General features: G+C 40.7%; 2 protein-coding genes across 10 annotated transcripts in view; one reads left to right on the top strand and one right to left on the bottom strand.

Annotated features, from left to right (window-relative positions):
• STK24 (serine/threonine kinase 24) overlaps window positions 1–4,687 on the top strand; it is a 57,584-nt gene extending 52,897 nt beyond the window's left edge. For all 5 annotated transcript variants that reach the window (XM_065843634.2, XM_065843641.2, XM_065843650.2 and 2 more), the window contains one exon: window positions 839–4,687. In XM_065843634.2, the coding sequence (XP_065699706.2) occupies window positions 839–875 (37 nt within the window). In that variant the 3' untranslated portion in view covers window positions 876–4,687. The remainder of the gene's footprint in view (window positions 1–838) is intronic.
• A 2,496-nt stretch (window positions 4,688–7,183) lies between these two features.
• FARP1 (FERM, ARH/RhoGEF and pleckstrin domain protein 1) overlaps window positions 7,184–22,454 on the bottom strand; it is a 221,329-nt gene continuing 206,058 nt past the window's right edge. For 4 of the 5 annotated variants that reach the window (XM_065829735.2, XM_065829736.2, XM_065829737.2 and 1 more), the window contains exons 19-27: window positions 20,557–20,687; window positions 17,765–17,833; window positions 15,722–15,811; window positions 14,532–14,614; window positions 14,094–14,206; window positions 13,445–13,608; window positions 10,983–11,090; window positions 9,769–9,920; window positions 7,184–8,681 (exon numbers count right to left, since the gene is read on the bottom strand). In XM_065829735.2, the coding sequence (XP_065685807.2) occupies window positions 8,600–8,681; window positions 9,769–9,920; window positions 10,983–11,090; window positions 13,445–13,608; window positions 14,094–14,206; window positions 14,532–14,614; window positions 15,722–15,811; window positions 17,765–17,833; window positions 20,557–20,687 (992 nt within the window). In that variant the 3' untranslated portion in view covers window positions 7,184–8,599. Of the gene's footprint in view, window positions 8,682–9,768; window positions 9,921–10,982; window positions 11,091–11,916; window positions 12,054–13,444; window positions 13,609–14,093; window positions 14,207–14,531; window positions 14,615–15,721; window positions 15,812–17,764; window positions 17,834–20,556; window positions 20,688–22,454 lie in introns of all 5 variants that reach the window. The other variant, XM_071806878.1, reaches the window with a different exon arrangement.

Raw genomic sequence — 22,454 nt, 5'->3', positions numbered from 1 at the left:
ATCCCACCCTAAAAAGGAGTTTTAACCATTCAGTAGCTTAGTAGGTGTCCCTCATGGATAAAGCTATTTTTGGAATTGGCTGACTTCTGAAAAGATAGTTTCTTCTTTTTTGAATATTACCAGAAATGTGACCCATTACATCATTAGGTTATTTATTGTATCCACTTGCAATATTCTCTCAATTTGATAGCTATCATCTATTGAAGAAGGTTCCTCAATTACATGTTTCTAATCACATTTTCATTCCTCTTATGACTGGTTAAACTGAATTTCCTAAATTTGTCTGAATGAATTAGTTGGGACCATCAGAAGAACTGCTCAATAATTTGAATGAATCCATTTATCTTCCCCCTCCGGTTTTGATCTCTGTTGTTTGTTTGTTTCTTTTTAATAAAATTGACTGAAAGCTTAACATGACTAGAACGTGTGCCACTTTCTTTGCATGACTTAAGAATCTGCTTAGACCAAGAAACATCGGTTTTCTGCCCCTGTAGTATTTTGGAAAGATTGTCATGTAAACTTGCCAAGTAGGAGAGTTAGAATCACAAAACGTTACCCCCAATATACAGAATTCTTACATCATCATACACTTCTTGGTAACACACTTGAGCATGGGTTGTTGCTGTTCATTAGAAAAGCAGAGGTTGCCTAATACATGTATTTTACGTGGTGTTCACATCCACAGCTTTTGTCTTTAAAGTGTGACAGCATCGGTGGGTGTCATTCTGCAAGGAAAAAGGCTGGAACCTTAATAGCATCAAACAGAATAACTTTAAGTTGCTGCTTGTTGCAGAGCATTGTTCTGAAGGTCACAATGGTAACTGTGTCTTCTTCTCAGATATTCACTAGCTGGAGGAAGTACGTCATCCTACTGACCTACTGTTCCTGACTTCTAAGGCAACAGAGACGCCACAGTGTCAGCGTTGAAGGCGTGCACCCTCATGTTGTTCTGCCCCTCAGCCACTGGAGTGTCCTTTGGTGGAAGGACATTCCTAAACGTGCAAGAGTGAAAATGAAGTCTCTTGCATGGAGGCAATCTTTTTCAGCTCCTTAAAGCTATAATTTTTTTTAATGATAATGCACATATTCCAGGGAGGTGTCTTTTTGTAAAATCTGAAATGTATATTTAGGTTTGTGATAGAGATATTGAAGATATTGGGAAACCTCAGGTATCTTGCTTTAAGAATTCCACTGGGAAATGGAGTGTGTTTGTTGGAATCATGTACAGAAATGTATATAATGTCTTTTTTTTAACTGAAAGCCTTTCAACGCGCATAAGGAATCACTGTGTACAAAATGGTAAAGTGCTTCTGTAGATAATGTTAGTGGGGTAAATATTTGACAGGCCATAACTGAGTATTGCCTTGCCTTTATTACATGTAAATTTTGAATTATGTGACAAGTGAATCTTGGTTTGATTTTTGTATGTGAAGGATTTGCCATTGAAAGAGATAATCTTGTACTATGGAACCTTCTATTCGTACCTCAGCAAAGACACAATTTTATTCTGTTTCTCCAGTATTTCTTCCTTTTAATCTATATTCTGAGCGTGACTATCTTAATTATGGTACTACTTCTGGTTGTTTAAAATTTAATACACCTTGTCTCTCAAAGCTTTAAATTTAAATTATTGCATTTCCTAAAGAATGAGCTCTTTCATATTTTCAGTTTTAAATTGTGCCAATGCAAATTCTGAACCCTATGTACTGTTCAGTTTTAGTAGTAGTTATTTGTGAAGCTTGTAGTGAAATTCAGAGACAATTTTTTTTTTCACATAAACATGTTTGAATGCTCACACAAATAAATCTTTATTATCTACATTTATTCTGAAATATCTCATTAAGATGTTGGCTCTGAGACAGTGGCAGATATTTCTTCATCATGCTTATTTTTGTCATTAAAATGAATGCCCTATAGGGTAAAAGAAAAATTATCCATAGATAAAATATTCAGTCTTGCTGCCTAAATCTGTGCATCTCTATACCACGAATGACAGATTTTAGACAGAAAGACTGAGCCTGAGTGTTGTACCTTATGTCCTCTTACTCATCTTCCCAGAAGAAAGTTTCTTCTTGAAAAATCTGAATTTTGAACTTTCCACTGTTTCTCTGAGTGCTCCTGGATAGCTAACTTATGCTTTTATGGTTCTTGGAAATAGTAACATTAGTTGCACAGTTGATTGTGGCGCTTTTTGGTGGTTTTTTTTTTCACAGTATTACTCTGAGGTTTACCTTGGTTTGTTTTGCCAAGGCTATTTTCAGGTGCTTCTTATTCTGGTAGCTAAGAGAGCATTTTTGCCTTGTTTTTAATGAAGAAATTGATGATTTTATGTTTTCCATAGCAATGAGGTAACTGATTTGTTTAATTAAAATACCAATTTTGGAACAGAAAGGATTAAAATTTTTAAAGTATAGGCATATCTTCCTGGCTTGGTACAAGAAGACCTGGGTTCTCTAACTGTTCTGGAAGCTGGTGAGGTCTCCTTGCAGGACTTCCTCTCACCATGGTAGCCCTTATTCTATGCATATTCATAGCCTTAATTATTAATTGAATAATTTAACAGAGGACACTGTCATGCTAACAGAGTGATGAAACATCTGAGCAGGTTGACACAACAATGGAAAGAAATGGGTCTGTGTGTGCTCATTCTCATAGCCATAGTCTTAGACACAATGTTTGTCAGCATTTTGAGGTAATGGTTTTCCTTTATGGCTGAGGGAATTAAAATAAATTGAACAATGCGTAAGTTTGAGCAATGGTTTATAATTCCTCTTTGATTAATAGCTTTAAATATGTTGGTTTGTGTGCTCTGAATGTTAAGGATAGGCTTATCCTTGAGGAAACAAATGTAGCTCTGCTGTTAAGAAATGTGTGTCTGGGAAATTCACCTGTTGAGGTCTCCACATTAAAACATTCAGCCATTCGGTAAATACGTGCTGTTACAGCACACAGAAATGAACAGTTGTGTTTGCATTTGAAATACAAATAGATGATTAATCAAAGCTTTTCCCCAGTTAATGTAAGGACTTTACTTCCCCACTAAGTCTCTGCGTTCATGGGCATCTCCAAGTAAGTTCACTTTAAATTAAATTTATGGTGCTGGCGGGAATCTCAAGAATTTCTAAATCAGAAAATTGAATTAAATTCAAGGGTACACTGCTTTATACATACCTTTTTTTTTTGAGTTGCATTTTAATTATGTGTTCCAGGACTCTGTTGAGGAAATACTTATCTGAGTAGATTGTGGCAGAATTTGCTTGGTGAATGTGTCCTTTGGTTTAGGAGCTTAAGATGAGTCAGACCTGCAGCAAGGGCAATTGGCCAAAAGGCTGGGACATTTAGAAAAAGACAAGACCTCATTTATGGTACAATGTGTATTTTTATATGTAATATATAGATTATTTAAATAGAGACTATATCTTAAACTGAGATTCACTGCAAAAAAGCGTGCTGTAACTTGAATGTAGAATTACAATCATTTGCTACTGAAAAGTATTGATGCTTTAAAAATCAGATCTATATCGGTAACAGAAGAGGAGCTTCATTTGAAAGAAGCATGGCCTCAGTTGCTGAAAGAGAAAGAAGTGTATTGATATTTTTGAGAGGTTGTTTCATGTGAAAAACATTTCTGTGTTATAATGTTGCACTGATAAATTTTCTGTGCAGGTAGTACTTCTTCACTCAGTCTTGAATATACTAAGCAACGAGCTATCCTGATTTATGCAAACATTTAAATTAGTGGAACTGCTTATTTGTCAGGGATTTCAACATTAGGCAGTAAATAAATAGTCAGTCATTTGAACTGAAGGCTTGCTTTTTGTAAGTATATCAAATGTGTAATCTATTTTTTTAAACTTAATTTTCCTCGCAGTTGCACTTTGTAGTTGATCACCAGGTCACTGAAGGATGACGGCATGATCACTGTAGTACAGAATGCTTTTGGTGTAATAAGCAAGCAGCTCTTTCTCAACATTTTGCGCATGTCCCTGTGGGTATGGACTGAACCAGTGGAACGATGTGACTGCAGTGGTGGGCCTTGCTGCAGAGGGCCGGGCCAAGGGGGAAGGTAAGAGCCAGCGCCAAACCGCAAAGCAGCCAGCAAGCCATGAGCTCCTGTCCTGTTTCATCCACCCCAACTCCTTCCTCTGCCTCTGCTGTTACTGCACTTGTGAAATGTTTCTTTTAGCTCTTCCTACTTTGTGTGGCATTCCGTATTACTTTTTCTAAACAATGCGGTACCAGTTTGTAATGATTTTACATACGCTTCACTTTCAAGGAAATGTGTTTTTTGCCTTCAAAAACGTCACCATTGGAAGATGGTCGGAAGTGCTAATAAGCAAGCACAGTTGTAAATGCAAGGATCGGTACAATCGCAAATTATTTTTGTAAGTTGCTGGGGAGGACCTTAAAGTATAGCACAAATCTGCAAGCTTGCTCTTTTTAACTGTATTTTGCAGATGTGCTGGTAATTGCACTGAGCATATGCAGTAGACAAATTGTATGTAATGGTTTCCTGCCTTCTTTTAAAGCATGATTACAGAGGACAATTGACGCGTATACCTTGTTTTCTGTAATATTGCTGCCTGTTTATAGCCGTGTATTTAAATTTTACTTTTGTCACTCTAACGTAGTAAAACTCCTTGTAAACTACATGACCTAGAAATAAAGAAGGAAAAATTTAATGAAACTTTGCCATCTGAGTGGTCAGTTGAGAGTGGGTATGTCCTTCAGGAGGGGCTGCTCTTGGCAGGTTCCTAGCTCCGCATGTCAGTAACGGTGGTGAGTAGAAAGTTTATAAACCTGGGTTTGGTTTGTTCTCTCGGAGTTTGCACAAGAGAAAACTCTTGTTTAAACTCAAAGAATGCTGCTTTCTGCATAGTTTTTTGTAAGCTTATAGCTCACAGATGGCCTGACCATGTGGGAAGTTTAGTTCTTTTCCCGATTAAGGATGTATTTTTTTATCTACACATTCAAGTGATTGCAAATGTACTGCATTGGTTAAATACGTGCAGTTCTGTATGACAGTTTGTCCTATAGTAAGACAATGCACCAGTTTACACACGGCAACAATTTAAAACCTGCTTTGTGTCTCCCATCCTGCCAGCCCAGTTAAACTGATGACAGGCTCACATCAAGTGGCATTAGCTTAACCCCAAACACCACATCTTTAATCACCTGTACAACTGAGTGGCAAACTCCTCTGCGAACTTTTCCATGCTGCCAGGGGGAAGGGAGGGTGGTTTGTGTGTATCTGTGCATCTGTAATTCTGTTTTTTTTCAAGGGAGGAGACCACATACTTGATCCTGTGTAAAAAGGAAAAATGGTCAAAATTGGGCTTTTCAGGTCCTGCTTGTTTCTCTGTTTTGTTCTTGGCTGATGGAACAGTGGGATATTGCCCCTGACTTCGTCTCTAAAATGGGTTTTCCTTGTGAGACTTCTCTAGTCAGAGACCTTTAGCAAGATTTCTGTCACAGCGTGCATTTTCCTACCTGCTAACCTGTCTTTCAGCCTGACAGTTTTGGCTGGTTTCAGCTGAAATTACAAACAGATTGAGGTTTCAACAATGATTAATTAAAATACTGTGAAAACAGATAGGCCCAAGGTATACTAACTTCCAATAAGACATATTTATTAAGTCAGAAAGCTGAAACATGAGGAAGCTGCTTGGCCTTGTGCAAAAGAATCCTCAGGAGTCCAGGCTTTGCTGATCTCATTGTGTGTGGAGCGACTGCCGATGGCAAGTAAGTTTTGCTTTTGCTTTTAGATGATGTTTGTTATTTGAAGCTGAAAAGAACAAATCTCTTGGAGTGACCAGTTTCAGGGTATCTATCTATCTTTTCCCAGTGCTTAAACATGGCAATGGTGTATTTGGTCATGGCTGGTAACGTGGCACAGAGCGCCCCTACATCCCTCCACACCCCGCTTGATTAGAAGGCCAGCAGTATGGTGTGAATCGGGATTAAAAAAAAGAACAACAAAAGTGGTGATATGTTACAGCATTCTAGTGAACCATGAGGTTTATTCATGCACATAGACTCCAACTGATTGTAAGATGCAACTGGCAAGACAGATGCTTTTATTCTCCTCCTGTTATTTCAGTTTTGGGTTAAGCTTAGGAATAAAGAACTACAAAAATATTGAAAAATGACAGTAGTTCAATTGGTTCCTTTTAAAAAAAAGTCACACTGGTAAAGAAGGGAAAATATCTTTTCTGTAGGAAAAAAAAAAATATAAAAAGGTGAAAACATGGAACAATGAAGCAGGTGGGTACGCTGATTTTGCATCCATAGCCGTGTGAGGGCTCTGCTGTCTTGATAAACAGAACTGTGTCTTCATCTTTGCCTTAGATGTTACAGAAAACTTACTTAACTTCCAAGCTTACTTTGTGTGAAAATGAAACATACCTACAAAAGGTGTTATCAGATTTCAGGACTGTAAATAAAAGCCTTTCTTTTTAGAGCTTCAAAATACACAACTGCAGCAGGTATCCTACAAGGCCAAGTGATCTGAAATAAAATGCAGTTTTAGCTGAACTAAGGGCATGGCCCTCGATAGAATTTCCGTTAAAAAAAAATCTTCTCAGTGTTACAGAAAACAACTGTAAAGGAAAATGTAAGGCTTGTCAGATATTATTTTACAGCTCAAAAATAATGTTTTTGGGGGGGATAACATCTGCAGCCCTTTACTCCATAGCAACACCACATGCTGTTGCTTCCTCAGTTTTGTTTTCCCAAGCCTATAGCCAGCTGCTGCTGTGTTGTTGTTGATCTGTGATGTGTTGTTTTCCCCTTCCCATCACTATAAAGATGGTTGTTTGCATTCCTGGTCAGTCCTGAAGCACTATAGTTCCTGTACGTTGTTGCTTCATGGAGGTTGTTGAACTCACTCATTTTGGCCCTGCAGGGAAGGGACGAGCCAGTGGGACCTGCAACTTGGAAAAAGGTCTTCAGTCTCCCACCAGCTTTCAAATTTGTCCTTCATCATGTCACAATTGGACTGAGGAATTACTCTGAAATACTTGTTTCCCTTTGTTGGGGGGCGGGGCTCAGATGTGGCCATGGGGAATGCTGCTTGTCCTAGGGGTTAGGAGCCCATCCTATGTATGGATGGAGATATCTACATGTCTTTGTTTGAGGTGGGGGCAATAGAAAGAAGGCGTTACTGTCTTGAAACAGGAATATATATGATAGAATTGTGAGGTATTTTATTCCCTTTAGTTGTGAGCCAAGCTGTAAGCCATTTCATACATCGCACACAGGTAAGCTGTTAACAAAGTGAATAACACAAAGAAAAAGTAAGGGTTGAACTGTCCCAGCTTCACCTCCCAGATCTGTATTTGGACCCCTCTGCCTAGCGCTGTGTTTCCTCCAAGGCCTGGAATGGAGATAAACATGCTTCCGTCATCTTGAGCTTCTGGTAGTGGAAGCTTTATGTCACCGTCCTGCTGAAGTGTTTCTTAAAACATAAGGAAAACCCTCTAAGCATGGTAGACTTTCTGCTGCCAACCTCCTGAGCGGGCCAACAGCTTAATCCGGTGATACTGATGTTAAAGCCAGGCATGTGAAATGGGCATTTCTGCTGCTGCTTTCTGCATACTAAACACTGGGGGGACAGACTGAAATTCCAACAAGAAACTGAAAGTCACACGAGGATGTGCAGCAGTACCCCCAGCTTAGAGCAATTTAGTTACCAGAACACTCTACAAACTAATCACAAAGAGCTGCGGTTCCCAGAGCGTACAGGTTGGCTTTCAAGTTTGTAAAACAAACAGCAGAATGTCACCACAGCCTTTAATTTCTTCTCGTACATACCATTCACAGTACATTGACAGCCCAAATAATATTGCACTGGATGATTTTAAAAATTTTTCATCTTGCAAGTAGTATTCAACTTTTCAAAGCCAACAGATGAACAATTTGGTCAACTTGCACCAAGAAAATTATACCACATGGATTTGTAACCCCCAAAGGGAAATGGGAACGAGCTGTAAACTCGTTCCTTGTTACAGACAGAAAATTAGTAATTCTTTGCTGATTAAATGTAGAAAGACTGGGGGGAAAAAAAATGAAATCTGAAAGTTAGCTCATTCCTGTTAGACTGCTTACTGTATATATAATTATATTCTATACTGTGGAAGTCCATCTACATTTAAAAATCCAGCAGTCTACAGATTATCATGGTAAAAAAAAATAATATATTTTTATGAAAAGAGAAGAAATAGTGTTTGCCTCAGAGGAGAAAGTTTTCAGATTGTGAAGACATATATTTTTTTAGGTGCAATCTTTGAGGCAATAAAATGTCTTTTGGCATTTGGCACTCTAATAAGGACAATATTTTAATACTGGCACAAGCTAAAAACAGCACAGAATGACAAAATACAAGACATGAAACGCTCTGCAGCCACTGGGATGATGGTAAGCTACTTGAAACTTAAACAGTTTTGCTGAGGAATCGTGAAAGTTTCTGCAAAACCATACTTCTTTTTTTTTCTTTTACCAAACTGTAAATTTTCCTAAACTTGGAGGGAGAAAAGAGTTTCAAACGTCCTCTAGAAAATCAGCAGCTGCTGGAAAATCAAGACAGCGGCTTGTTCAGCCGTCAATAGGCGTGAGGCTCTTTGTGGCTCAGAGCTTGAGTGCGTGAGGCAGAGCTGGTGGCACTTCGGATCACCTCCATCCACCTGCCCGGAGAGACACAAACAGAACGGTCAATTCCTGGGGAAAGGGCTCTCGAAAGACACAGTCTGTGCTAGTTTTACACAGTTTTATTTTCAGTGCCTACGGGAGCATCTTGCCCTTTGCTCCCAAGTCTACCTGAAGTCTAGATCCAAATGGTTGCCAAGTACACACATGAAAGGAGGTTTAGAGAGGATAAACAGGGAGGCAGGACCCAAAATTAATTAACTTAGTAGCGGTTTTACTTGTTCTGCAAACACTAAATCTCTTCTATTTCTTTTTTCCTTTCTTTTTTCTGGATGGTCCAAGTGATGAGCAGTTGAGACCAACCACCCTTAATCCTAGAGTGAAAAAACATAATTTAGCTGCAGTTCCTGCTTATTTTTCCTAGAACTGAGAAAGGGCTTCTGTGATTATTCTACTCATTTATTTAACCACTTCCTTCCCACCATTTGCCTCACTTATAGTTTTAGACTGACACAGCTAAAACTCAATAGCTTTCTTCAATAAGAGAGCACATTAAGTTTTTTGACATGTTAATGCTTCACCGAAAAGAGTGTAAAAGTTCCCAGTATGAACAACCTCAAACCACAATTTAGGAGTACTACCTGTCTCCTGCCTCTCCATTTATCTGAAATTCAGCGGGAGGTGTAAGAATTACATGCTGAAGTGGCAGAAATACACAGTAAGAACAGCCGCTTCTGTGAAAAATAAGAATTTTATTCCAGATGTGTTTTTTCCATCCAGTTGTACTAGAGGGAGCGAAGTTATTCTGCACAGCTACTGAAAAGTCCTGTGATCTGTTCCCTGGAGCTCCACGTGCAGCCCGATCAATTTTGCCTGGGTAATTCCTGCACGTAACGCAGGATTTGCAGTGATCGCTATCACAGCTACCACATTATCAAAACCAACCACTTGGTTTTAGCATTATCAGGTTTAAAATTTCATTTAAAATTGTAAAGGGTGCTTCCTCTAGTTGTGCTGAATTATGAGTGAGTCAATATGCTATAAACTTCCCATCTACTAACCTTGTTTTGGCAAAAAATCTGGGAATTTCACAAAATTCCCTCTTCTCACAGAAGACTGACTTACCTTTCAAATGTGTATTCACTTTCAGCCCTGAAGTAATACACGTGGGATTTGAAATGTAGCTTGAACACATGATCTTTGTGAATGTTTTCAGATTCGGAAGGAATGGTAAGTGAATATCCCAGTAAAGGCAGGCTGGCTAAAGGATGATTGTCCTGAAACAAAACGATGGAAAATGCTGTGAAATCACATGCCCTTAAGTGCAGAGAGCACAGAAGTCAATGGAAGACAGACACACACGCTCATTTAAAGGTGATCATCGCGTTTCCACATGTGCATGGAAAACTACCAGCTTACAAATCACAATGAACTTAATTGCATGGTAGTGTCAGCGTGCCCGTCTTTGTGGATCCTCCTCATCAGGATCTGTCACAGGCTGATCCTGTCAGTGTTTCCTCATAAGGAACTTGTCTGAAGTCTTGCACTCCCACTACTTTCAAACTGATGAACATAAAGCTCCATCATCTGGCATCAGCAGAGCACCGTGTCCCTCCCAGGCTCGCGAACACCTGCTCCTTCAGAAACATCATGGCCACCCTGCAGCACTCCTTGCTTAAGTCCTTGCGCTTAGTCTGACATGTACGGACAAATAATTTCATTGTCCTACTTATGTGCAGAAGATCCTACAATTCATTATTTTATCTTTTCTTTTTTAGTGCAGAAAATCTGTCTTTGAGGATTTCTATAGCAATGAAACAATGTAGTGACTGGGATTACTTTATGCTTACACCCTGCGCCAACACAGAGATTCAAAAGGCGAAACGCCCTATTTCTGCAGTGGGATGTTTGCTCAGATGGATGAATGTTCTCTCTAGTTTGATCTGAGTGCCAGTGATGGTAAACAAAGTTTCTAAGTCACTAATAAGTTTGTAACTGTAATAACCTGAGAATTTGTACAGGAGAAAACTCTTGTTTTAACTCGCACAAGAGTTTGTGAGCACCAGTGGTAGCTGTCGTACTCTGAGGGATGAAACGCACTGTGTGGGAGGAAGGTTTTCTGGAAACGAGCACACGTTCTCCACTTGACAAGTGAGCAGGTTGAGAATGGGCTTTGCTCCACATCCCAGCGCTGGCAAAGGCTGCGTAGCCCTGACCAGGGCACCCGCGTCCCTCGCTAACAGCAACCATGACCGACAGATATCTCCTTTTCTCTCTGCCATCGCTTTGAGAAAACAGAAGGTTTTTCTCCAGCCCCACACGCTCACGCGTTCTGTTACCTGGTGCGATTTGTAGAAGAACATACAGAAGTTGGTGAACACCACCCAAAGCTTCTGCCACCCGTTGCTGTTTTTGAATTTCCTGAGGAGATTTCCAGACAGCTGGTTCTGCAACAGATCAAAAGTAGCTAAATAAAACAGAGAAAGGTACCTGCAGTTTAATCATTGTAATAAAAGTTATCTGATTGTATATGACCTCGTAAGTGAAAATGTTTCGGTTGAATGGACATACTTCTGCATTTTTCTACAACTAAGCAGTACTTTATGTAATATTTTTTGTTTGCAGTTGAGTACTTCTAACACTACACTTGCTTTTTTAAATTGAGGTGGTTTTCAGTAATATATTACCAAACACCAGTCTTGCTACCCTAGTCTGTCTTTGTTGTTTTTAAATGATACTTTGAGTAATGGAAACAGAAAATCTGACATGAATTTGTGATGTAAAGGAAAATTATGACATCCTTTAGAACTGCAATTAGGGATTGAACTTTCTGTACCCAGTGAGTTCACACGGTAACTTTTCAAAGATTTCAGAAGCAAGGCCTGTTAACCTTGTTCTTGGCTGCTCTTCACATAGTGAAGATGTAAAGTCCAGCATCATTGTGCCTTGCAAATGAAGGGGAGGTCTCAGCGAAGCATTAACTAGTTCCCATTCCTTGTTGACTGTAAGGGCTCTCACCTGGATCCAAACAGCTGTCTACACCATTCTCTTTATATAATGCAGAAACTAATAACTTAATCTGTAAAGCTCAATACTCAAAGCCTGGTGGTCCTGATTTATCTGCTACAAATTAAGTATTCTTGAAAATGTTCTGTTTTCACCAGTCTTGGGCTATACATGAAAGCCTTGGCTTTAAATTATGCCACTTCTCTGATATCTGGACCGCAGCCTCCTTGCCCTAAGTTACAGGTGTACTCCTTAATTTTCTGTTACCTCGTTACTCTGGAGGATATCATAAAAGGACAGGCTTTGCATTCGGTACCAGCAGACATATGAAATGGAAACAGGCCGCTGATCACTGATCAGTCCAGCAGGTAGGGAAGGACAGTCACTGACAGAGAGAGGATCGTCTACCACGAGAGAGACAGAAAGGAGGAGAGACACAAAGAAAATAAACGATAATGCTGAAGTGAGAGCCACCGACGGAATGACGTGAGCATGAGCGTAACCTGCCACGCATGGAACAGCGGCGGGGCTGGAGGTGTTTTCACAGAACAACGTTATGTCCCCGGGGTGCCTTTGGTCGTCGCTGCTTTGTTTGCATTCATTTGAGGTACGGGAGGAACAAAAATAAGGAACAGTGAGCACTGATTTCAGACCAAAAGATTTGCCTACCTAAATGTTTTAATTGTTTGAATTAGTCACTGCTTTCAGTTTTATATCTATTTATAATAAGCCCTGTGCTTTAGGGAAAAATATGAGACCTTGTTCCGTGCTGAACTATTTCTCCCTTGCAGGTTATAAAGGGCAGAAAATCCACCTGCCTGGGATTGAAATGAGGCTCTACAGTCAGCGTTTTCCAGTACAGAATGATTTTCTTTCTCACATTTCAGCAACCAACTCGTTTTCTGTTTAAAACCAGAGGCAGTTACACAAACTACGAACAGGGCCTGTCCTTGCACCCCTCAGTTCTGCATCGGTACCTCTTCTCTGGAGCAGCGGTGCCCTGATGGCCAAGGGTGCCTTGTGGGAGCAAGTCAACTCAGCTCTGAGATTCCTTTTACCATCTTCTTTGAGCATAAATTTCCATTTGGTGAGGACTGGGATAAAGTACTCGGAGCTCCCTGGGGCCTCTCTTGGGTGAAGGAAGAACACCTAAGCAGGCTCAACACCTAAGCTTAGCACCTCATCCTAAAACCTACACTGAGCTACCAGTCTTTCATTTTAATCTTTGAAAAGTCAATGTCTGCATCTCGCCTGTTGAGTACAGGATTAAAGAATGTGCATCAAACTGGCTTAGCTGTGATCGGGGCAGGAAAAAGGGTTTTTATTTTGAGGTGGAAAATGCAAATAAAGAAAAAGCAGATGAGACTGAGCAATGAGACAAGGTTCCAGGAAAGATGGCTGGGTAAAGAAAGTAAGTTAGTAATACACAGAATTAAAACTCTGGCTGCAGCAGCTAAAGACAATGTCCTTTCAGCTCAAGCAACAACTTAATGCCTCTGTAACTGAAAGCACTAAGACGGTTTGACCTGCTTCAAATTTTAAAGAGCATCAGCATCTTTTTGGACATGAAAATTACTGCTCTAACTGATTTTAAAAAGATGCACTAAGGGAGTGGACACGTGTGTCTCGCCTGATGGTTCACACCATCATTTAGAGTCAGTTAAATAGATGTGCTGGAAACCTCCTCAAGCAGGAGACAAGGGAGTAGTTGCACTTATTAAAGAAGGAGCAAAAAGGAAATTGTCATTCAAGAGCAAGTCTGGAGCTGCAGTTCAGATTGTTCTGAGGCAGATACCTCCACAGCAATACTAAAGTCGATCATTGAAACACTGGTATTTCTGTGCCAGCAGACGTGCACCGTAGTGTTGCCACGGTGGGGTGACTGACGTTCGAGTGAGGTGCGGGATGCACTGAGGTCGTCCTCAGATTCCTGGTCTACAGTAGTTTCATCAGGAGACTCTATGAAATGCAGGGAAAAAGCATCTTTCTTCCTCTATGCAACAACATATATAATTGGAAAAATTAAACAAATCAAGTCTGTCCACAATATTGTGAACTAATTTTAAAACACACTTCTAGAAATAATTTTGTGCAGATGTTAAGTATATATATATTTTTAAGTGTTTCTGCAAGTGTTAGAATCAAAGACTAACTATGTGCTTTGTTGGTGCTTTTAATACCTTTCAAGAACAGGCACTGCCCAAATATTTTTAAATAGTTTCTGGAATCGTTATTGTCTAAGTCACTTCTCTATTCAGTGACACCTTCTGCTAGAAAGTTCAACAAGAACATTCAAACGGCACATATAAAATATATTCATATATAAATCAATTTCAAATCTATCAGTTTTATCTGTGGCCAGCATTTTTCACCACCTTGCTTAGAAGCAATCACTACTCATACTGACTAAAGCAAATAAAACCTTCTCTCGAGCATTTACTTACTATTGTCAGGTGGGCTGCTGGCCAGTAACTCTGGGCCAGGGCCACTGCTTTTCTCTGCCAGGTCTATTGCCATCTGAATGTCCTCAGTCCATTTGTCCATCTCAGCGCGGGTACTAACAAAGAAAATTCAGGGTTTATTCACTTTCATACAGGCTGAAAGCAAACTCTAAGAAGTAGGCACAAGCCGAGCTTACTTTAAATTTAAAGAAATAAATTCAGGGTTTTTTTTTTCCCTAACAAGTTAGTTTTGGTTTTGACTTGCACAATTGCCACTCTGGTTTGTCTCATTCATTTTTTTTCTTTTACACACCTTTGAAATTGTTTTGAGGACAAATCCAAACAAAATGACACTTCTCTGCTTTTCTATTAATATCTATCCCACCCTGAAAGCTGCAGGGAAATACAGTTGACGTGTGTATGTTGTTTCCAGTGAATTACCTGGCAGCGACAACGATGGACTGGTGTTGACCTCGTAGCGTCAGGCAATGGGGAACCCCCCATTCCTCTTCACTTTCTTCTATCTGAGAGAAAAAAGCCCGAATGTGGTCAGATTGCAGGAAGTACAGATTTCTTAGGGTGAAACAGTGAACTAAGCAAGCTCTTACCACTGGGGAAAAGAGAACTAAGAGAAATGTTCAAAAATAACAATTTTGAGTTAGGTATTCAGGAAAAAAGATGGTGGCTTGCAAGTTGGAAAACCAGCATGTTCATTCTGCAATAACCTCTTAGAAGCACGGCTTTGTCCAAAAAATAAAGGAAAATAGTGATATTTTTATCAGAAGAGTGATTCATCACACAAAAGGATATGTCGAAGGCTGGGAGTGCTCTGGACACTGTGGGATAACATGGTTCTGTTGTGAGCAAGTCCACGCCAAGTGGACATCAATAATGGAGTCCTAGGAAAACTAGACAAAACTTGAAGCCTCACAGGTGTTTAGAGAAATTCAGTGACTGCGGTACTGATTATCTAAGTCAGGAAAACAGTACAGAACAGCTGCAAATCCTTGAGGAGTTCCAATGAAAATAACAGGGGAATGCTAGCGTTTTGCAACTAGCAAAAATACTTTAGGCATCATATGAGAAGAAGAGGTAACCAGGTGCTATTGGCCTGAATTGGCTATTTTCCAGAAGAATTGCAACAAAGGTTCCAAATGTCATACTGCTCCCAGTTTCCCACCACTTTTTAAGATACAGAGCTGAAAACATTGGGAATGGGTTTTTTTTTTAACAGAAATTAGGTAGTTGCTACTATTTACTTCCTTGAACAGTGTGTCTATAAGCAACTGGTGATGATTTACTCGTAAGAATCACAGTTAATTTTATGGTTTTAAAAAAATAAGGAACCTATGTCACAAGAAGTTTGCATTATGAGGAAGCTGTCCACCAAAACGCTTTTTCCCCCCCCAACTTTTGCTATGTATAACCACCTTTGTGTAGAAGGCTGCAAGAACACATGCCATCCCCAACACAGCCTCACCAGGTACTGCAGAATGTAACCAAAACTTCTCTGAATTAACTGAATCTGAAGCTGCTGCTGCTTTCGACTCAGCAGAAGTTAATCAAGCAATTAAAATGGGCTGATATCTGGCTATTTAAGCACAAATCCTTTAAGTTCTCACAATACTTACCGTCATGCCATACAGTGGAAGATGCCCATGGACTTTAAACTGATTTGATGCTGTCAGGCCTCTACTTGTGTACAACAAAATATCATTGAACTAAAAAGCAAGAATAAGCATTATTAGGATGACGTTGGCATGTATGTATGTAGAAAAAAAAATATCAGAATGGTAAATATGGGACAGCTAGCCAGTACTGATTACTTATATGGCAGTCCTGATGCATGAATCCAAAATACTGGTTTCCACACTATTCCAGTAGCTTGTATTAGCACCTGTAATTTTCCCTGCCTTCTTTCCCAACTAGTCTTGGGCACGTTCCCACAATTTTCCACTAGATATATTCTGATGCCGTTATGATCTCTGGCTCAGACTCGACAAGCCACAACAGCAGTGAAACCAAGCAGTATGTTTCCTGCCCTGCTGCACTTGGAAGCTTTGGAAGATAAGAGTGTTTCACTGTTATTTTCTTCTGGTTTATGTGGAAAGATAAGCAAGGATGCCCTGGGGATGTGTGTCCAACCTAACTGCTACAAATCAAGTGGCTGCCTGTTACTCCCCATACCAGAAGGAAACTGGGAGGCCTGTTGTAAGGATGATGGCTTTAGGTTAGAAACATCAAGGTGAAGAGACCAAGTATCTCAATTTGTAGAGCTTCCTGCGTGTAACAGCAGCTGTCAAAAGCACGTCAAATGAGCGCCTGCATTTTGTTGCCATAATACAAATGGCGCATTTGCACTGTGCCACCTGGGCCAAAGGATTTTTTTCTCAAACTGGACAGTTGCATCACGAAAATCATACTCTGTGGTGTGAAACACAGCTCTCACCACAGACATCTACAATCCAACAGCAGTAATCCACAAAGTTATGTGGATCCGCCACTAGAGGGGGATTTAATTTTGCCAATGATTACACACATATTTGGAGTCCCAGAATACTTATCCAGGATTTTTATCTCCAAAACAGGGCTTGAGACAGACCAAAGACTTCTCCTGACTGTCTTGAGAGTCTAGTCTCAATTTTTAAATGTTTTATATGGGTATAATATTGAAGTATCATATCTCAGAACAGGAACTGTGGTATGCAATAAAATAGGCACCATATTCACTAGGCTTCCTCTTTAGTACTTTTAAAGGCAGAGACTAATCCTACCCAGGTAGATTTAGCAGTTACATTATATCTTGGGCTCGTTTGAAAGATTAAACATCAAACATCCTGTAAAACTAGCACACCCACAAGCTTTTCTACACACCTGCTGTCTTCCAACTTTTCCATACAAGAAGCCAAGGAAGTACTGATATTTTCCTGCCGTGCTGCACTGACTCCTTAATGTTCTGCCTATAGCAGGGGACTATAAAATCTGTGGGCTCTGCTGGGCACGCCAGTGCCCCAGCACCAAGGGCTGAGCAGCAGCACGATGGGGACCTGGCAGTAACTCAGCAAGAGAAGAGAGGAGGAACCATCTCGTCGGCTCTTGTGGATCAGAGATTGAGTGAGATCACCGTAAGCTGCAAATGCTGTGAGTGATGGCGGGAGGAGACAACCTCTCCCAGTGCAAGGGCTCCAAAAAGCATCTCTCGGTAAAGGCAGATCTGTCAACATGTTGGGCCCTTGTGGGCTGAAACTGGATGGTTTGTGGAGAAACTTGGTTCTGTAATGTGTCCTGAGAGCATGATGTGGATTATCGTTCATATCACCAGGAGCCACTCTTCTTTTCTGAACATGATTACTAACCCTGCTGCTGCAGTTCATTCTATAATGACTGTTTTTATTTAAGACAATGTGCTAGAAGGTATTTTTTTATTGTGATATTCACAGTGTCATAAAAAAATAAATAGTTCTATCTTTGTAAGAAGCAGTTACAAGGAGAATATTGAGTTTGGACAGAACACAAGTTCTTAACAACCACCTACATAGGCGATGTATTTTGTTAACTTCAATAACGCTGTTTAAAAATACTTACTGTAATTCACAATTTGTGTCTAACAGTTTGCCTAACAGTTCTGTATAGTTACATTTCATTATAAAAAGAAAAACTGCCTTCTCGCTTACCAGGAAGAACATCCGCTGTTGTAAACCTTTTCCAGACAACTTACTGAGACTGCCCAGTCTGATGAACTCCTGTGGGAAATAAATACAAAACAAATATGTATCTTCTGCAAAAATGATGACCATTTTTTATTATGCAAACATAAATATGACTACTTGGTCATAGGACTGACCTGACTATCAGTCAGGAAGACTTTATTTTCGTTATTAAATATGTTAAAAATCTTATTTCTAGGATAATTTATTTCCACTCATAACTGCCTTTAGGAAAAGCTCCTTAATAGTGTTTCATTCATGTTCAGAAAATTTAACTAAGCAAAATTTGCTTTACCTAACACTGATTCCTTCAGACAGCTCTCTCTTTCATCAGTTTTGAATAAGTATTTTTAATGTTACAAATGACATAAAAACTAACAATAAGTTGGCCTGTATGTTACTGGTTAGCTGCTGGTGAACTTCTGTTTTGTGTATGGCATAAACAGCTCTTCACTGAGATCTATAATCAGCTGCACAAATCAACATCACCATCAGCAGCAGAAAAAGAAGGAAATTCATCTGGCAGTGTGAGTTATCCTAGTACCATCTGTGTCATATAATGCAGTGCATTAATTCAGATCAAACTCTTTAAGGATGTTTAGGGATGGCATTACAGGAAAAGTAGCACATCTGAAACTTTGCAAATGCAGGATTTCCCGGGCTTCATGTGAACTATACCGTAACTCACCCTCCCACTTATCTGAAACCCATGAAAATATCATTTTTTCAGTCACTCCTTCCAGCTTCTGCCAAGAGGTTTATATTTATTTATTACAGTCTTTCAAAGGTCATTCTACTCATAACTGAACATGTAAAAGGCATATAAAGCATCAGAATCACCTGCAGCTTAGCAATAAACTCGCTGTCAAAGATTAATCTGTTCAGAGAGACACTCTGGTTGCCTTAGGGTTGCTGTGGTGTGTCCAGTGCCCCCACCTGCACTGCGTAAGGGCTACGGGCTGGAAAAAGCAGCTAGGGGTGGTTATCCCTGCACTATGGTAACCTTGTGTTACCTGAGAGGCCACTGGAAGCTGTTGTTGGTCACCAAAGAATATTAATTGTAATTACTATTTATACCAGTCACTAGCAGGCTCAGCAACAACAGGGCAAGTGCTGTGCGAACACACACACTGAAGGCTGCAGGTCACTGCAATCTGCAAGCACGACCGACGACAGCGTGTTTCAGCGTCCAATGTAGGAACCAGCTCGGTGTCAGCAGAGGCCCCAGACTGGAGCGATGCGAAGAGCATGGTTACCTAAAGTCGCCTTTAGGACAGCTAAAGCCTAACATGAGGCTTCTCCTCTGAGACATGAAGTTCAGCCACCTTTGGGTAAGCCCTGACACGAGCGACAGTGGTATTTGCCTCCCAGCCCAGCCTGCGCTGGCACAGGGACTACAGATGGAGCGAGAAGAGCAGCCAAAGGGCTGGAGAGCTGCAACACCTTGGATGTGCCAGAGCATGGTGGCCAATGCTTTTTGCCTTGGCAGGCAAACAACCTCGCGCCTCATCTGCCTTTGTCTTGAACTTCGTAGGAGAGGAAGACTGCTCTGACTTTAAATAGAAGAGGGTAGCAGGGACAACCAATGACAGATTTTAATGTCATAGAAGAGAGAGATGCACAGGCTGTGAAATGTTCTGTGGGACTTGCCAAGGAAGCGAATGGTCTGTGGGTTGCTGGAAGGAGCCACAAGCCATGGTGGCCCCTTGGGAGGCAGGGAAGAGGCAAAGCAAGTGAGCTGGGAACAGCCACAAAGTGACAAATAACCCACGCTTGATGCTGCCTTCCCGACAGAACATCAACTCCAAACCCTTTTTTCTAATGGTTGAATCCTCCCCCATTCTGCAGGAGCGCGTCAGGGCTGGGTGGCAAGTTCGAGCGCTGCTGTGTCTGCAGCCCGATGTAAAACTCATCTTTTTTTTCCAAGCTGTTTCCCAGAAATGCATAAAGGATGAGAACAACTTAGTGATGCATCTTCCCCAGCATCTCAGTTGCTGCAAGTGGTGTTTGTGCATATTACACACAAAAGTCAGGGGAGTGGGGACAAAATTACTTCAACAATAGACAACTCCTGCATTTGCACAGAGATATGTGCACACAGAAAAGCACAAGACTACACTGAGGCTTTGAAATAAGATTCCGTTTTGGCTTTTTTTTTAAAACGACAAGTAAGAAAGAGATGTTGGCATTTTTATAATACAATTAAAAGTGTTTACTTTAGGCAACGCTGTCTCAAAAATTATTGCCTAACGTTACATGTAGACTAAAGAGACTCCTCATCCCCAGGGCCACGAGTTTCAAAGCCAGGCATCGTGAAAGGGCTGAGGGATTTCCAGCATAAATGTCTTTCTTTCCTTTAATCTGCTATGCTCTAGCATCGAGGGTTAGAAAAAAAAATTAAGGGCAGCAAGAAATCAGGAAATGTGCACCTGCTCAAGCTCTGAACACTGTGATAAATATTACATTTTTACCGCCTCTGTTGTAACAGATGTTTGGAATTGCCCACAACCATCCAAATCTACACATAAGATAAATCTAATAAAATCAGTAAAAAGGTAATAAAGATGATTGCTTCTTCCCGCTTTGAAGGCTGCTGTTTTCTATGATATTATTATACTTATATTTGCTGAGTTTTTGGTGAGAGAAAAAGGTGCGCATGAGGAAAAGCAATGCCACAGCTACTCCTAAGAAACAGGTTTCTAAAACATACCTCATGCTTTGAAATTGTATCAGGTGTTGATCACAACTCTGCTACTTACCCTTCCTGGGATCACCAGATTGTCTATGCCTATCAAGTCTTTCTTGAGTTCATGAAGCTTCTGGAAGTTCTCCATCTTTATCATATTGCCATGGAGCTGAGCCACCATCTCAGAAATCTCAGCCAAAGCAGCTAGATGGACAAAAACATTAAATGCTTTATTAAAAACTTACAAGAATGTTCAAAAAAGGAAGATGGCTTTTGTCTGCAGCCCCGCACTCAAGCTTTGTTTTACTATTTTCCCCCAACTACTTCGAGTTACCCTTTTCCCTCACAGTGTAAACCCACACGGACAGACTGAAAATTGCACAAACTCTGGACTTTGTTTTACTGAGGATGGAGCATTGTAATGAAGAGAGAGTCTATTTCCTCAGCCAGGTGTTTGCTCAATTTTAGCCACAGAAACCTTGTAGGAATAGTTGAGTCAATTCAGAGAACCAACAAATGAATTCTCCTAAAGGACTTCATTTCCTACACCTCCAATTAATCTAGGGATCTTCTCTATGCTTGAGAAAAAATGCAATTTTTTCCACAGCCTGCAACACACATATTTGAAACACCAGAAACAGTAGCGTCATTTACTGTACTATCTCAGATGGTCAAACCTCTAACCTTGGGGTTTGTCCTCAGTCCCAGCAATAAGAACAGCAGGAAGGGCTGCATGTCACCAACTCCCACCACTGCTCTACTTCATTCTCTCCCAAGATACGATGGACAATGAGTGACCTAACACCTGGGAGTGATTTTCCTAAGTGAAATCTCCATTGTCGAAGGGGATTTTGCTGTGTGAAGGATCAGGTGGAACACAAGAGGAAGATGGCACTAGGAAGTCCCACTCTGCAGCAGCAGAAGCCAAATCAAGTGCAGGCTGCTTCCTGTGTCTTGTCTTTTTGCTGTGTCAACAACGCAGTAAGTCACATCAGGGAATCTGGCTGAAAATCACTTCCCCACTTGGTCTTTTCTGGGGTACCTGCTCATGGACTGGCTCCCTGTGCCATCAGGTATGTGAGCATCAACCTGGATGCACCTAAATGAATGGGCAGTCTCTGAATGGGCCGAACACACCGTTTGACTGACTTTAGTGCTAGAAGAGCAGTTACTGCCCATTTTGTTAAAAAATAGTCAAGAGAACAGTAACAGTGGTTCTTCTTTCTTACACCATTGCTCAGTATGCAGTTCATCCAGCTGTTAGTGGGACACCTGAGCTCTCTGCTGGGATTCACAGCCATAGCTTATGTTGGTTTTGCTTCCTTTGTGCTCTGATCTTTAACAAAAATCTGCAAACACGTTAGTAAGAGACTGATTCCAGAGCGACAGTGACCCTGAGTCACACTTTCTCATGCTCTCTTATTTTCACCCTTGAATCCATTTCAAAAGTGGAGCAGGAGCCAAACCTGCACCCTCTGGGGAGGTGGGAATGGACACATCATCCTCATCATCTAGCCTTGGCTAAAAGAAACGATGGTGCTACTTGCTGCATTCCTTGAGAGCATTCAGGCAGTAGCTACATTTGACAAACACCAGTGTCACGCAGCACCTCAGTGTCACAGACCTCTGTGGCATTTCCTATCCCTACAAGTCAAATCACCTCCACATTTTGTGCATTGTCTGCTGTGGGTCTCATCACATGGCATCTAAGGGGACTTAGGCAGCTCACTCAGCTTAACTTACAGCTGGAAGCACTCATGCCAAGCACTGCTCCCTCCCCAAATCCTCCCATGTATCTGCACCGAGTGCTCACTGTACAGATAACACAGTTATCTTTAATGTAGACAGCAAACAATGGGGGTGGGGATGGAGGCAAGAAAGGAGGAAAACAAATAATCCAAAATCATTGATCCTTGAGGTCCCTTTCCAGCCTGGTATTCTATGGTTCTATGATTAAGAAACAGCAGGCAG

The sequence above is a fragment of the Patagioenas fasciata genome, chromosome 1 (genome assembly GCF_037038585.1).
Source record: "Patagioenas fasciata isolate bPatFas1 chromosome 1, bPatFas1.hap1, whole genome shotgun sequence".
Lineage (NCBI taxonomy): Eukaryota > Metazoa > Chordata > Aves > Columbiformes > Columbidae > Patagioenas > Patagioenas fasciata.
The sequence above is the reverse complement of the archived record's forward strand: the minus strand, read 5'-3'. Positions and strand labels throughout refer to the sequence as shown.